The 16,636-nt window shown below is 49.5% G+C and overlaps 1 protein-coding gene across 5 annotated transcripts in view; it reads left to right on the top strand.

Moving 5' to 3' along the window:
- Positions 1–1,951: 1,951 nt before the first annotated feature.
- The window catches only part of LOC142912561 (neuronal cell adhesion molecule-like), a 36,683-nt gene continuing 21,998 nt past the window's right edge, over positions 1,952–16,636 (top strand). For 2 of the 5 annotated variants that reach the window (XM_076060680.1, XM_076060676.1), the window contains exons 1-3: positions 1,952–2,128; positions 7,902–8,030; positions 10,311–10,416. In XM_076060680.1, coding sequence (XP_075916795.1) covers positions 7,943–8,030; positions 10,311–10,416 — 194 coding nt within the window. In that variant the 5' untranslated portion in view covers positions 1,952–2,128; positions 7,902–7,942. Of the gene's footprint in view, positions 2,129–7,827; positions 8,031–10,310; positions 10,417–16,636 lie in introns of those variants that run through there. The other 3 variants (XM_076060679.1, XM_076060677.1, XM_076060681.1) reach the window with 3 other exon arrangements.

The following is a 16,636-nucleotide window of genomic DNA, read 5'->3' as shown; positions in this document are numbered from 1 at the left end:
AGAGCCCCATGCGGTTCTGACCGGCACGGTTGGCTACGCGCGATGCGAAAGACGTTCCAACGTCCACGCACGGAGCAGTTGCATCGCCTGTCAAATTCGATAGCTACGCCACTGCTCAAAGTTCAGCTCCAGCTGTTTGTGTCGGGGTCAGCTGCAACCCCACACTGCCCCCTCTCCACTGCACACACCCACACACGAGAATTCCTAGGCGGGGGTTTAGATGCCCTTTTATTTTGCATCCCTTCTCTCCGTGGGCCGAGATGCCTGCTGTGTCGCAGCTGCGGTTTGACTGTGAAGAGCCACGTGGCACGATAGATGTTGTGCACGCTACCCGCTTGCCGACAGCGCTTTGACGAACCGGGGGGGGGGGGGGGGGGGGCTCAGGGGCAATGCTCTGAGGCTGCACTGCTCAGTTTCTGCTTTTGAATCTGAGCAAGCTGCCCGTGATCAAATTTTGCTCGCGCAAGGGTTGTGAGTGAATGGTCTCTGCCTGGTCACCAATGACTCAAACACACACACAATAATACGTCATCATAATCATGTACGTTTGTATTCTTGGGTCTTTCGGTAAAGTCACGTAGACTTTTTTGTCATTTTCTTTGAAGCTATCGACGTGACTTTACTGAAAGACCCAAAGAATGTGAATTCCTGCAGTCACGAAAGCTTTAAGTCAAGATTTAATGTATGTTTGTTTCACCAATTGTGCCTTATTCCTGCTCTGAAACGAACGTATATGTGCACGTTTTATTGACATGTGGCGGACACAGCAGGGCACGTAACTAGTGTGCCCGGGGCTTCATCTCTCACCAAAATACTTTCCAAGCTGCTGGTAGACTGGAGTGGGTGCACAACGACAAGAGACGGAGCTAAATAGAGAGGTATACTGGATGTGGTGTGCTGGGTGCAGGAACAATGTCTCTGCCGCCGATCCGGACACACCCAGATGAAATGAAGTCCTCGTGTGGATACAGTCCAGTGCGGATGGATTAAGAGGCCAATTCCAGTGATTTCAGCAGTAGTTCTGACGTCATCTCTCACGGTCCTTGTCTGAAACGGGGTGATGATTCATTGCTCGCTATACAATATAACAGAATCGAGATTGATATCGCGACTAAAAACCAACGCATCTTTGAGCTCCAAATGGAAATGTGTTAGTCTCAAGACATAACGTCGATATTACAATTGCAATATAAATGTAAAAAAATTGAAAATGATACTCCTGCGTAGGTTTTGTTTTTGCTTTAAGGGTTCTGCTGTAGAGCTCTCAATTATATTTTCCGGTTGTGCCACGTGTTGTGGGGCGCGGTGACCGACGTTTCGCTCCACGCGCTGGCATCTTCAGGAATTGGATGCAGTTCCTATACAGCATGCGGTAAACAACCCACAAAACGGAGAAGCCCCCAAAATATGCATATCTCTATATATAAGACACGAGCTTTACTACTACACGGCTTCGCCCGAGACTTGGATTATTGTCTTGGATTAATACAGGGCCTACGCGGAGGGGGGGGGGGGGAGCGGGTGACGTCACCGCTCACTTGCCGTGCAAAATATATCCATTGTTGCGCTCCCACCTCAAAACACAAAAGTCTATTTTTATACTTTTTGCATTGTGTACAGTCTGGAAGCTACCCACGTGCCAAATTTCAAGTTTGTTGCATGTCGGGAAGTATTCTAAACATTTCGAACAGACACACATTCACAACTTTGCCTTTTATATACATAGATTATAGGTTCACGTGAATCCTCGCCTACTTAAACAGTTTTTTCTTCTTGCTGTGGTTGTCCCACCTGATGACGGTTGCTTGTGTTACGATCGAAACGTCGTCATCTGTTATTTTTCTACCTACGTGACTCTATGGGGCAGTGTTGTCAATGGGCGGTGCTTATCAGTTCTACGGATTGTGAATCATGCTCGCCCTCACGTGTTCTCCTATCCGCGCTACGTTTTCTAAAAGCGCCCTGCTAAGGCCTCACGTGATCGCAGCTGCGCGCAGTCGCCTGCCCGTGTTAGAGGCACGAAACGTCGGATTTCCTCCACCACCACCACACGAGGACACAGAAAAGAGCTCAAGACCCCCCCCAGACATCTACGCAGCGTTGCGCTGGTGAGGGCCGCGTTGCGCTGGTGAGTGCCGCGTCGAGGCCTAGTCCCGGGGAGTGATGCCGCTCTCGGCTAGATTGCCCAGCCGGCCGAGGTGGCACCCTGGCCGGCTACGGAGCCGCTGTCACTCGATGAACCCTATTGGAGACCTGTCAGATGGTCTAGGTATGTAGCAGGGAGCAAGCTTCTAAATATGTATTAAGGCTGCTTATAGGCTTTTGTAACGAATCGTAGCTGCATTTTTTAAACTTGCATTGTTTGCAATGAATGCACACGCAAAAATGCGTGTGCATTGCTCAAATACTTCACTTGAGCACGTGTTCAAACTCACTTTTTCCTATTTAGGAGCTTACAAACTGCCGCCTATAAAGTCACGTAGGTAAAAAATAAAATAAAAATAAATGAAAACGACTAAATTAAATCACGACGTTTCGGAGGCAACACAAGCTTCCTTCATCAGGCGTAAAAAAAGCACAGTTATTTTTGCTGTGCCTTTTTTTCTTAGACCGAGTAACCTGCTTGAACAAGTAACACATCCATAAACTCTGCCAGTACTGTATCTCGTTTTATTCACAGTCCGTGTTTACAAGGACGACAAAAATGCACGTAATTATCAGTACGTCGACCTTGCGGTGACGCTTTGCCAGGAGCCCTTTCATATCAACTTTATATTTTTTGATTTAAAGCTTTCGTGACTGCAGTAATTCATATTCTTAGTTTTTTCGGTAAAGTCACGTTGAAGAGAAACAACAAAATAACAAAATATATATAAAACAATAAAAATTCTCACGACGTTTCGACCATAACTCAAACGGTCATCATCAGGCGTGTCGGTTTGCATAAATTTATTTTGAAAACGTCATATTTATTTATTTATATAAAAAAATAACGTTTGCGTCACGCGCAACGATTGGCTGTTTGCCAGGACTAGTCCATCTATTTTTTGAAAAGAGGAGGGGGGAGACGAAATTTGTTTTTATGTATGCTGTCTGAAAGCCACTGTAAGCGTGAACAATCAATCAAGAACTGAAATGATTTATCAAATCTTTCCAATGATTGCTAAGATAGAATCCATCTTCTCGGTTGAAATTGTCTCTGTGTTTGTATATGTGGATAGCCTCATGAACGAATCTCTCATGGAAGCCAGATGGCTTACAAAGAACCTCCGTCTTGGAAAAGTCAATGGCATGTGAGCCTACTGAATTAGAACAATGATCTGCTACGGCCGAGGTGTTGGTCCTACCGTGTTTAAGGTCTGCTTTATGTTCACGAATGCGGTCCGAGATATGGCGTTTGGTTTCTCCAATGTAACTACTACCACAGAGGCAACTTAGTTTGTAGACACCAGGGTATTGTATGTCCGGAATCACATCTTTTACAGACGGAACCAGATCACGGATTTTATGTAATGTGTTGAAACGGACCTGGATCTTGTGTTTATTCAAGATTTTGGAGATCTTTTTTGTGATCCCAGCAATGTAGGGTAAAGTGATGGTTTTGAAAGGCTCCTCAAGAGGGTTCTTCTTCATGGTTTGAGTGATAGCTTTGCGGATTGTATAGTCGGAGTAACCATTAGCCCTAAGAGCTTGGTGTACGTGCTTGAGTTCACTGCTTATGTGTTCCTGGTCGGATATGCATTGGGCTCTATGATACAGAGTCTTGATGAGAGAATTCTTCTGTGATGGATGGTGGTGGGAATCCGGTTTCAGATAAGCATCCGTATGGGTAGCTTTCCTGTAGACAGAGTGGCTCATTGAACCATCAGGTCTCTTTTTAATTAGGACATCCAAAAAAGGTATCTTGCCATCTATTTCGACTTCCATGGTAAATCTGATGGCTGGGTGTATGGAATTGATGTGGTCGAAGAATTGGTCTAGAGCAGGCCGGCCATGTGGCCAGATGACAAAAGTGTCATTCACGTACCTCTTCCATAAGGTTGGGCGCAGAGTGGCAGTCTGGATGGCGTCAGTCTCAAATTTCTCCATGAAAATGTTAGCTATAACTGGAGAAAGGGGGGAGCCCATTGGGGTGCCCTCAGTTTGTTTGTAGAAAGTTCCATTCCAAGTGAAGTATGTATTGGTTAAACAGTGTCTCACCAGGGGGGGTACCTCAGTGTTTAGTCCTTGATGAACCAAGTCTTCAATGATTGCAATGGTGTCAGGTACAGGAACCTTGGTGAATAAGGAAACTACATCAAAACTGACAAGCAGGTCGTCTGGGGACAGGGAAATACCCTTGATTGTTGATACCAGGTGAGTAGAATTTTGTACCGCAGAGGTGGTCTTTCCAGTGAAAGGACGCAGGATTTCAGACAAAAAACGAGCTAGTTTGTAGGTGGGGGAGCTGATAGTAGAGACTATGGGACGAAGAGGTGTATCAACTTTATGTATTTTTGGTAAGCCGTATAATCTTGGTGGCCTGGCAGCAGAAGGTTTCAATGAAAACTGTTTAGATTGATCAATTAATGCGGTTGAATCAGAAATTATTTTGTTGGTTTGTGTGACGAGGCTGTTGGTGGGATCTCTTTTTATTTTTGTATAACTACCATCGTCGAGTAATTCTTTAATTTTGTTGTTGTATTCTATTTTATCCATGATAACAGTAGCATTGCCTTTGTCAGCTGAGAGAACTACAATATCATTCCTCTTTTTTAATTTATATAATTCAAAACGCTCATTTTTTTTCAGCAAAAATTCAAAACGCTCATTTTTTTTTTCAGCAAAAATGAGCGTTTTGAATTATATAAATTAAAAAAGAGGAATGATATTGTAGTTCTCTCAGCTGACAAAGGCAATGCTACTGTTATCATGGATAAAATAGAATACAACAACAAAATTAAAGAATTACTCGACGATGGTAGTTATACAAAAATAAAAAGAGATCCCACCAACAGCCTCGTCACACAAACCAACAAAATAATTTCTGATTCAACCGCATTAATTGATCAATCTAAACAGTTTTCATTGAAACCTTCTGCTGCCAGGCCACCAAGATTATACGGCTTACCAAAAATACATAAAGTTGATACACCTCTTCGTCCCATAGTCTCTACTATCAGCTCCCCCACCTACAAACTAGCTCGTTTTTTGTCTGAAATCCTGCGTCCTTTCACTGGAAAGACCACCTCTGCGGTACAAAATTCTACTCACCTGGTATCAACAATCAAGGGTATTTCCCTGTCCCCAGACGACCTGCTTGTCAGTTTTGATGTAGTTTCCTTATTCACCAAGGTTCCTGTACCTGACACCATTGCAATCATTGAAGACTTGGTTCATCAAGGACTAAACACTGAGGTACCCCCCCTGGTGAGACACTGTTTAACCAATACATACTTCACTTGGAATGGAACTTTCTACAAACAAACTGAGGGCACCCCAATGGGCTCCCCCCTTTCTCCAGTTATAGCTAACATTTTCATGGAGAAATTTGAGACTGACGCCATCCAGACTGCCACTCTGCGCCCAACCTTATGGAAGAGGTACGTGAATGACACTTTTGTCATCTGGCCACATGGCCGGCCTGCTCTAGACCAATTCTTCGACCACATCAATTCCATACACCCAGCCATCAGATTTACCATGGAAGTCGAAATAGATGGCAAGATACCTTTTTTGGATGTCCTAATTAAAAAGAGACCTGATGGTTCAATGAGCCACTCTGTCTACAGGAAAGCTACCCATACGGATGCTTATCTGAAACCGGATTCCCACCACCATCCATCACAGAAGAATTCTCTCATCAAGACTCTGTATCATAGAGCCCAATGCATATCCGACCAGGAACACATTACCAGTGAACTCAAGCACGTACACCAAGCTCTTAGGGCTAATGGTTACTCCGACTATACAATCCGCAAAGCTATCACTCAAACCATGAAGAAGAACCCTCTTGAGGAGCCTTTCAAAACCATCACTTTACCCTACATTGCTGGGATCACAAAAAAGATCTCCAAAATCTTGAATAAACACAAGATCCAGGTCCGTTTCAACACATTACATAAAATCCGTGATCTGGTTCCGTCTGTAAAAGATGTGATTCCGGACATACAATACCCTGGTGTCTACAAACTAAGTTGCCTCTGTGGTAGTAGTTACATTGGAGAAACCAAACGCCATATCTCGGACCGCATTCGTGAACATAAAGCAGACCTTAAACACGGTAGGACCAACACCTCGGCCGTAGCAGATCATTGTTCTAATTCAGTAGGCTCACATGCCATTGACTTTTCCAAGACGGAGGTTCTTTGTAAGCCATCTGGCTTCCATGAGAGATTCGTTCATGAGGCTATCCACATATACAAACACAGAGACAATTTCAACCGAGAAGATGGATTCTATCTTAGCAATCATTGGAAAGATTTGATAAATCATTTCAGTTCTTGATTGATTGTTCACGCTTACAGTGGCTTTCAGACAGCATACATAAAAACAAATTTCGTCTCCCCCCTCCTCTTTTCAAAAAATAGATGGACTAGTCCTGGCAAACAGCCAATCGTTGCGCGTGACGCAAACGTTATTTTTTATATAAATAAATAAATATGCCGTTTTCAAAATAAATTTATGCAAACCGACACACCTGATGATGACCGTTTGAGTTATGGTCGAAACGTCGTGAGAATTTTTATTGTTTTATATATATTTTGTTATTTTGTTGTTTCTCTTCAACGTGACTTTACCGAAAAAACTAAGAATATAACTTTATATTTGTTTCCATCAACAATTGTTTCACACAGCACTTGCACAGACGTGCAGCCGTGTTGGTTTCTATCCTGGAGGGTGTTCTCACTCCGGGGGGGGGGGGGGGGGGGAGCTGTTTAAGTGATGGGAGAAACCTGAGCTGTGGCTGTTACAGCGTTGCCCTGTTTCCTGGGGTATCAATGTTGATTTTTATTTATCTGGTTTAAAAAAATCGGCACGAGCATTGGTGCCAAAATAAGACTGTGTTTCCTCAACTTTAGTATTCTGCAGTGGCGAAATGCAGCCTCAGTGAAATGAGCACGTAAACATGATGAACGCAGGAGCACGTGTCCATCAATTAGGAGCACGTGTCCATCAATTAGGAGCACGTGTCCATCAATTAGGAGCACGTGTCCATCAATTAGGAGCACGTGCCCATCAATTAGGAGCACGTGCCCATCAATTAGGAGCACGTGTCCATCAATTAGGAGCACGTGTCCATCAATTAGGAGCACGTGTCCATCAATTAGGAGCACGTGTCCATCAATTAGGAGCGTGCATCCAAGTGTCCCTTGCAAAGGAGATCTTTAACCTGACATGGTTGTCACCTGGTGTACTGGAGGTCGTGGGTTTGATACCGACTGACACTACCTGCTGTATATTTGGAGTTTACGTGTCTCACTCCATGTGGTCACGTGGAATTTACTCCGGGTCCTCCTGTGTTTCCGTCCACATTCAGAAACACCACGCGTTTACAGTATTTGTCTATACTGCTATAAATGTCCACTTGATGATATCAGCCACCAGTTGTGGCCAGATCTCTGGGCTTTGCGTGGCAAGATCATGTATGGGTTAGTTTTATTAGTATATATTTGTAAAGTGGTTTGTTTACTCTTCCTGTACTCTGCCCCTCACATCGTGTTTGTTGTTGTGATGTTCTGACCCAGTGCCCCAGCTGGACATATATGAAAAATAGCTTCATAGCTCTTTGGATTCCTACTCCTGCAGTCTTAATAAATATCATTCCTCCTGCTCCACCTCCTCCAGCTCCCTCCCTCCCTTCCCCCCTCCTGCTACCTCCCTCCCCCTCCTGCTCCCTCCCTTCTACCCCCTCCTCCTAGCCAAGTGAAGGAAGCCCCCGGTCCGACCATCTGCTCCCCCGATGGACGCCTTCACCACCGCACGCTTTGTGGCGCTGCTATTGGCTGTGCTGGGCGACCGTCACCACCCACTCGCCCTGCCCCTTGACCGTGAGTAGCAAACTCTGCCCCGCCACCCCATTTGAGACGATGCCCCCCTCTCTCAACTCTACACCCACCAATCGTCCACTAAAGACCATCGGCTAAACTCGACTCGTTAGACTTCACCGGGCAATGCCCACCGAGCTACGTGGCTCCTTTCTTTCAGAAGCGACCCCGGCGGTCGCAAATGATAGCCGCAACAAAGCGGCACAACGTTCACAGCGGCGGCCCGAACACTCTGAACGCCTGACGCCGACTCTTCGCGCGGAGGGAAAAACTGGTGCCCAGAAATGTCCGAAGCCAACTGCGTCTTACGGGATTTTGGGTCCTCGTGTGCCGCTCAACGTACAGCGTCGCCGGATGCTGCTGGCGTTGAGGGGTGCCGTACAAAATCTTCTTCTTCCGCGCAGCCGATGCGGATGCAGAGCGACAACTGCGATTTCACGTGCAGGTGGTCAAGGCCAGACCGCCGTATCAGGAATTAGAGGCGTGGTGGCCGTGACGTCTCCTCCGTGCTTCTCGATTGGGGCAAACTTCTACCGGAGAGTTTCACATTTTCTTTGGTTCTTTCGGTAAAGTCACGTAGAATGATAATAAAATAATAAATTGATAAAATAAAATAACACAATAATATTCTCACGACGTTTCGGCCACAACACAAGCGGCCTTCATCAGGTGAAGGGGGGCGAGACTGTCTGGTAGGACAGCGCTGGAGTGAAAGAGCCACGTTCAGATACGGCCTTTAAGCTGTGTGAGAGGAACAAAGCGCCTTGACAAAGGAATTAGCATAAAATTTAGCATTGAAAAGGCTGAATGATTAGCTTGTGACTGGTCACAGAAATAGCTATGTTAAAAGTTAAAGCATACACACCTGCAGAGGCACCCATTGTTAAAGGGATTAGCATAGAATTTAGCATTGAAATAGCTAAGTTAAGGCATACACATCTTGACAATGGAATTAGCATAGAATTTAGCATTGAGAAAGCTGAGTGATTAGCTTGTACCTGCTGCAGAAATAGCTACGTTAAAGTCAGAGCATACACATTCACCGAGGCCCTTAGTACAAATCAAACAGGAGAATTTAGCATTGAAATAACTAGGCGAATCCAGCATTGAAACAACTGAGTGATTAGCTAGTGACTGGTCACAGAAATGACTACACATCTGAGCTATTCACAGTACTATATATTGAACCAATAAAAACTAAAATATAAATTACCTTCATGTTATCAATAAACTCTATATTCTCCAATCAGCTAAGCTACCAACAATAAGTCGTTATATATCACAATGCTGTATGGCGAAAAAATGGGTGGATTCTTACCCTCAAATTTCAGCACCACGGATAGCTACGGGCCCCGTTCAGACAAACGAGTTCGTGGTGCTGAAATTTGAGGGTAAGAATCCACCCATTTTTTCGCCATATAGCATTGTGATATATAACGACTTATTGTTGGTAGCTTAGCTGATTGGAGAATATAGAGTTTATTGATAACATGAAGGTAATTTATATTTTAGTTTTTATTGGTTCACTATATAGTACTGTGAATAGCTCAGATGTGTAGTCATTTCTGTGACCAGTCACTAGCTAATCACTCAGTTGTTTCAATGCTGGATTCGCCTAGTTATTTCAATGCTAAATTCTCCTGTTTGATTTGTACTAAGGGCCTCGGTGAATGTGTATGCTCTGACTTTAACGTAGCTATTTCTGCAGCAGGTACAAGCTAATCACTCAGCTTTCTCAATGCTAAATTCTATGCTACTTCTATTGTCAAGATGTGTATGCCTTAACTTAGCTATTTCAATGCAAAATTCTATGCTAATCCCTTTAACAATGGGTGCCTCTGCGGGTGTGTATGCTTTAACTTTTAACATAGCTATTTCTGTGACCAGTCACAAGCTAATCATTCAGCCATTTCAATGCTAAATTATATGCTAATTCCTTTGTCAAGGCGCTTTGTTCCTCTCACACAGCTTAAAGGCCGTATCTGAACGTGGCTCTTTCACTCCAGCGCTGTCCTACCAGACAGTCTCGCCCCCCTTCACCTGATGAAGGCCGCTTGTGTTGTGGCCGAAACGTCGTGAGAATATTATTGTGTTATTTTATTTTATCAATTTATTATTTTATTATCATTCTACGTGAGTTTACCGAAAGAACCAAAGAAGATGAATCATTGCAGTCACGAAAGCTTTAAATCGAAGTTTCACATTTTTTCATTTGTGCACCGGGTCTCCTCCACGTCTGTTTGCTGCAAGCTATGCTTCTATTAACCCGTCGATCTCTTGCAGTTACTCACCCTCCTTCCATCAGGCGGCATTCGCCATTGAATTACATCGTGGAACCGCAGGACAACATTGTGATGGAGTGTGAGGCCCAAGGCAACCCAACGCCCAAGTACGCTCCCTCCCTCCCTCCCTCACTCCCTCCCTCCCTGCCTCCCTCCCTCCCTCCCTCTCTCTTTTTTTTCACATTTTATTTACGCTTCAACATTGACAAGCTGCGTTGACAACAAGGCCTGAACAAAGGCCGGTGTCCTAAAACAACAACCAACGAACCGCTTTCCCCACCGACAATTTGGTACTGAATTCCTCCTTCCCTCTCAACTGCACAGCACAGCGGTGTAAGAAACTCTGGCGAAAGACAATTTACAAGGTTGGCCGTTTAAAATAAAAATTAAATTAAAATTAAACTCCCCTCCCTCCCTCCCTCACTCCCTCCCTGCCTCCCTCACTCCCTCACTCCCTCCCTCACTCCCTCACTCCCTCCCTCCCTCTCTCACTCCCTCCCTCCCTCCCTCACTCCCTCTCTCTTTTTTTTACGATCAGAGGAAACAAGAAGATGCTCGGTGTAGTCGGCACTTTGCTCCGTTCATCATTTCGTTTTTTTGTTTTTTTATGCTTTGCTTTATGTAAACCCCCCCCCCCTCCCTTTTAAATGAAAGACCCAACAAATTTTTTTTCTGCTCTCCTTTCCCCTTCCCTCTCTCTCTACCCCCCTCTCTGCCCCCCCCCCCCTCTCTCTACCCCCCTCTCTGCCTCTCCTCTCTCTCTACCCCCCTCTCCGCCCCTTCTCTCTCTCTGCCCCCTCTCTTCCTACTCCATTTGGCTCTCTCTCGCTCTCTCTTTTTTCTTTATAACTACAACAAGTGCTGCATCTGCACGCAGCCCTTCCCACAGTCAAACGGCCTTCGACGGGTAGCTTAGATCTGCATGCAGAGCTCTCCGTCATCTGCCACCGAGCACACGGCCTCCTCCAGTGCCCACTGCTCCTTGAAGGCCGGCACGGCGTGGGTCAGCCGCGCATGGCGGAACTCCAGCCACACCCTGGCTCCGACCAGAGCGCGGAAGATGCCCAGGCTGCTGGCTGGACGTTGCCCCTCCAGGACCATCTTCCTCGCCCTGTATATGGCGAGCTTGGCGTAGCCGAAGAGCACGTTGACCAGCCCCTGAAGATGTTGGGGTCCGTCGCCCTTCGGGTATCCAAAGATGAGGACCGTCGGGGAGAAGTGAAGGCTGAACCTTAGAAGGATGTTTCTCAGGACCTTGAACAGCGAGTCCAGGCTCTTGCACTCCACGTATTGGTATGCCACCGTCTCCACTTTACCGCAGAACCGGCACTCCGGGGACGTGTCGGTGAAGCGCGCCAGGGAGACGTTGGTGGTGACGGTGCCATGGGTGATGCTCCAGTTGAGATCGCCGATGCGGTTGTATGTCGGCCTGCAGTAGAGTTGCCTCCAGCGAGGCCTCTCCGGAGAGATGCAGGGCAGGGCTTTCCTCCAGGCATGGTCCTTGTGGCTCCTCAGGGTGTCCTGTTGGTGGAACCGGACCATGTAGGAGTAGAGCACCTTCCTCTTTACATTTGCGAAGGCCACCTCCGGTAGGTCTTCTAGCCGGCACAGGTTGTGATCCGCCTTGGTTTGTCGGTATTGGCGATGCAGTGGCACGACTGAGAGCTCCGGTGGAGGGGGATCGAGAGGGGCCTCGTCATCCCCAACGCCGATGGGGGGCGTTCTCCCCACTGCCGCTGAGAAGGCCCCCTTGGCTTCGGCCAGGATCCGGGCAGCCACCCGGAGCGACTGCAGCCCTGTCTTTGCGGCCATGTCTGCTGGTCCGAGCCACTGGCCCCGTGTTTCAGGCTCCACCAGATCCCCCATCCTGGTGAGCCGCGCGTTGGCGAGGCGCCTCTCCGTGCCAGGGGTGGTGGTGGTGGATGGCAGCTTTGTCTGTGGGTTCCTGAGGATCGGTTCGAAGACCAGATCCTCGGCGGATCGCGGTTGGTTCAGCCTCCTGACGGCGAGGGAGCTCCATGTCTGCAGGACGCTTCTGTAGAAGGGTGGCAGCTGTCCCAGTGGGAGGCCCTGCAGGTCCATGTAGAATAGTTGCTTGGAGCACTGCAGACCCCCAGCTGTTTCAGGAGGAAAGAGGCCGTGACTCTCCAGGCCGGTGCAGGGGCGGCATGCAGGAACTTTTGCGCCGCCTGCAGTCGGAAGGTGGCCAGCCCGTGACCGCCCTCGTCCAGTGGCAGGGCCAGGACCCCAGCCGCGACCCGGTGTCCTCCACCCCACCAGAAGAAGTCGAGGGCTCGCTTCTGAAGTGCGTTGACGAGGCTCATGGGGGGGTGCAGGGAGAAAAGTTGGTGCCACAGCATGGACGTCACGAGCTGGTTCACCACCAACGTCTTTGTCCTGAAGGTGAGGAACTTGCACAGGTGACCCCAGGTGCCCAGCCGCTCCTTCACCTTCTCCTCCAGCTCGACCCAGTTCCTCTGCGGTGGTTCCTCCTCTGGTCCGAGGAACATTCCCAGGTGGTGCAGCGATGTTGTGCTCCAATTGATGACTTTTGCCTTCTCGGGACACTCGGTCATGTCCCACGCTCCAACCAGCAGGCCGCTGCACTTTTGCCAGTTCATTTTTGATGAGGAGGCTTTCGAAAAGACCTCCTGGCACTCATGCAGCAGGGCGACATCAGCCAGGGAGCGCAGGATGAGGAGGACGTCGTCGGCGTATGCCGTCAGGACCAACTTGACGCTTGGTTCCCTCAGCACCAGGCCGCTGAGTCTCCACCTTATGAGACTCAGGAAAGGCTCTAATGCCAGGGCATAAAGTTGGCCCGACAATGGGCATCCCTGTCTCACTCCTCGTTCAAATTTGACCGGGGCAGTGAGGGCGCCGTTGATCTTAATCATGCACTCCGCCTTGGTGTAAAGTAGGCGGATCGTTCGGACAAAGGCATCCCCAAAACCCAAGGTCTTGAGGGTTCCCAGCAGGTACTTGTGGTCCATTCTGTCAAAAGCCTTTTCCTGGTCAAGAGCCAGAAACGCGATTGGGATGCCCAACCTCTGGGACACCGCGATGAGGTCCCTGACCAGGAAGATGCCGTCGTGGATGGTTCGTCCGGGGATGGTGTAGGACTGGTCCCCGTTTACGACTTGTGCAATCACCCCTTTCAGTCGCAGGGAGAGAGCCTTCGTCAATATTTTGTAGTCTGTGTTCAGGAGGGACACCGGATGCCAGTTTTGTAGGTGCCTCACATCTTCGTTTTTGGGAAGCAGAGTGAGCACCGCCCTCCTCCAAGACTGAGGCATCACCCCGGTGACTGAGGCTTCCTCCAGCACCTCTCTGTAGTCCTCCCGCAGGGATGACCAAAAAGCGGCGTAAAACTCCCCTGTTAGGCTGTCTAACCCTGGGGATTTATTCGGGGCCAGTCCTCTTACGGCTGCGTCAAGGTCAGTCCTGGTGAGCTTTTGCTCTAGCAGCTCTCTCCCGTCTTCCCCCAGGGTGGGTAGACCACTCCATGCCTCCGCCTGGGCCGGTTCCGATGTTTCTTCAGGGGAGAACAGGTTGCCGTAGAAGTCTCTGATGATGGTCGACTTCTGCTGGAGTTCGTGCACCAGGACACCATCACCATCAAAGAGGCACTCCATGGATTTGCGTCTCCCATTCTGCCTCCCGAGGGAGTAGAAAAGCGGGGATCCCGTGTCGAGGTCCGTGATGAGCTTCACCCGGGATCGCACAAACGCTCCCCTCGTCTGCTCCTCCTGTAGCCCTTTGAGACGCTCCCTATTCTCCTCGTATTCTTGGAGAAGAGCAGGGTCGCTGTCCTCGGCGAGGCGACCCTCCAAATTGAGGACTCGGGCTTCCATGTCAGTGATGTCCACGTTCTTCAGTCTGGTGCTCCCCCAGGTGTATTGTTGGCACAACAGCCTGGTGTGCACTTTGCCCATATCCCACCATTGGGCCAGAGAGTCGAACTGCGTTTTGGTTTTTCGCCACTCTTCCCAGAAGTCCTCGAACATTTCTAAGAAGGTGCCATCCTCCAGCAGTGAGTTGTTAAAATGCCAGCGGGACGTGCCCTCACGGGCCCTCTCCAGCCTGACACGGAGCACGATGAGGTTGTGGTCCGTGAAGGGTGCCGCCCTGATGCCAGACGTTGTGGCGCACGTCACAAAGCTCTTAGAGATGTAAAATCTGTCGAGCCTGGACTGCGTCACCGAGCCATCGCACCTCGTCCTCGTGTACGTGAACTAGCGTTGGCCCGGGTGATGTATGCGCCACACATCCACCAAGGCAGCGTCCTCCAGGAGTCCCTGCATTTCCCTCTTAGGCCCTACTCCCCCCGGCTGCCCCCCCCGAACGATCCAGGGCGCCGAGTGTGCAGTTGTGGTCGCCACCCACAATCATGCACACATCGTCCGGGATCCCGGCCAGGTGCCTCCTCAGGAGGTGCAGAAACGGGATCTTCTCCTTGTTGGTCACCGGCGCGTACACATTCAGTAGGTGGGTGGTGACATCGCCCACCCTGACCGTTACCGCGAGCAGCCTTCCCTTCACCACTTCGGTGTGGGTGATGAGTTCGGGATGAAACCCTTTAGCGAACAGGGTCGCGACTCCACAGGAGGTGTTGTCAAGGTGACTGTAGAAGGAGTCCCCTCCCCACTCCTTCCTCCAGTGATCCTCGTCCTCGACCGTGAGATGCGTCTCGTGAATGAAGAAGACAGAGGCAGCGTGTTTCCTCGCAAGAGACATTGCGTAAAACCTCCGCACTGCCTCCCTGCACCCGTTCACATTCAGGGAGCCGATGTACATAGGCATTGCTTGTTCCTTTCCCCCGTGGCCTCCCACCTTATAATTTGTTTATTTGTTTGCGGAAAAATCTCAGCTTTGCCCTGTCCTTGCCCCGGGACTCGAGTCTCTGCTTGGCAAGGAATCTCTCTGCTTGAGTCACAGAGGCCTTTATTGCCTTGCTGTCCTTCCAACGAGCCAAGGCAATGTCCGCTCTGTCCTTCCTCATGTTGGTCTCGTCGAGGAATTTCCAGAGATCTTCCGAGGAGATCAGGGGAGTCTGAGGGTCAAGGAGTGTAGACCTCTGGCTGCTCTCGCTCCCCATGCTGAAGCAGTCGTCCCGATCTGAATCGATTTCCTCGGCGTCCGGCTCCGCTGGAAGAGCTGCAGCGGCTGAGCTGGCGCATGACCCAGCGGCGTCCTCTCCCCCGGTGTTAGGGATGGCCTGGGATGGCTCCTGCTCAGGCTCTTCGGGTGGATGGCCCGGTGTCTCTTCCGCTGGTTTTAGATCAGCAGTGGTACGGGGACCTTCCTTCTCATTCCCATCCATTTCGTCCTTGCCCTTGGTGAGTGTTTCTCCGCCAACTTCTTCCTCTTGGTCAAGGGCTTTCTGTATAGCTGGTGGGGAGTGAGTCTCTATGACAACAGTAGGCGGGTCGATTTCCGTGGTGATGTCGCCTTCATCGTCGACGGTCTCCTGCTGTAGAAACCCTTCCCCAGACGCACGCTGCTTCTTCCTCTTGGTGGGTTTCTTCCTCGCCGCCCGCGCGTCACTTGGCGTGGCGTCTGGGAAGGCAAAAACCGCGTCTTCGGCATCTGGCAGCTGTTCTGCTTCCTCCCGTGGTGTGGGGGGTTTCACCGCTTCTTCCTGTTCGAGGTCTGGGAGGGGTTCCTCCTCTGAATTTGACCCTTGAGATCCGGGTCCTTCTGTATTCTTCCTCTTGCAATTTGTCGCTTGAGGCGGCGAAGTTGGGGCCACGACTTGAGGTGTAGGAGGCTGCGTGGCTGGTGGGTCTGGTGTGGGCTGTTGGGGGGCTTGTTGCAATGGGGGCTCTTGCTGCTTTGCCCCCCTTGCTCTGCCTCCCTCCTCCCCGCTCTTTTCTCCGACCCTCGCCGTCGTCGGTTTAGGGCAATCCCTTCGGAAGTGCCCCTCTTCTTTGCAGAGATTGCATCTGATGGAATCTTTGGCATAAAACAGTCTATGGGCAATGCCTGCATTGACAATGACAAACGAGCCCTCTTCCTGCTGTCCGTGAGTCAGCAGGACGTGCACCTGCCTCTTGAAAGATAAAATGTGATTGAGAGCAGGCTTTCTGCACCCCAGTGCCAGGGCACGTACTGGCACCACGATGGTGCCCAGCTTGGACACGTGCTCCAACACGGCCTTGTCGGGGATGTAGGGCGGCACGTTCGAAATGACTATTCGCGCCGCCACCGAAGCGATGGGTTCCAGCTGGACGTGGAGTCCCCCAACGGTCATCCCCTTCTCGACGGCCGCATCGGCCACCTTCTTCGTCGTCAGGAAGAATACGGCTTTCCCGCTGACCTTCGAGG

This window comes from Petromyzon marinus, unplaced genomic scaffold, assembly GCF_048934315.1.
Source record: "Petromyzon marinus isolate PM22_M1 ecotype Great Lakes invasive population unplaced genomic scaffold, UKy_Petmar_22M1.pri1.0 PM_G_Scaffold_21, whole genome shotgun sequence".
Taxonomy (NCBI): Eukaryota; Metazoa; Chordata; class Hyperoartia; order Petromyzontiformes; family Petromyzontidae; genus Petromyzon; species Petromyzon marinus.
Note: the sequence above shows the minus strand (reverse complement) of the source record. Positions and strands in the feature narration are given on the sequence as shown.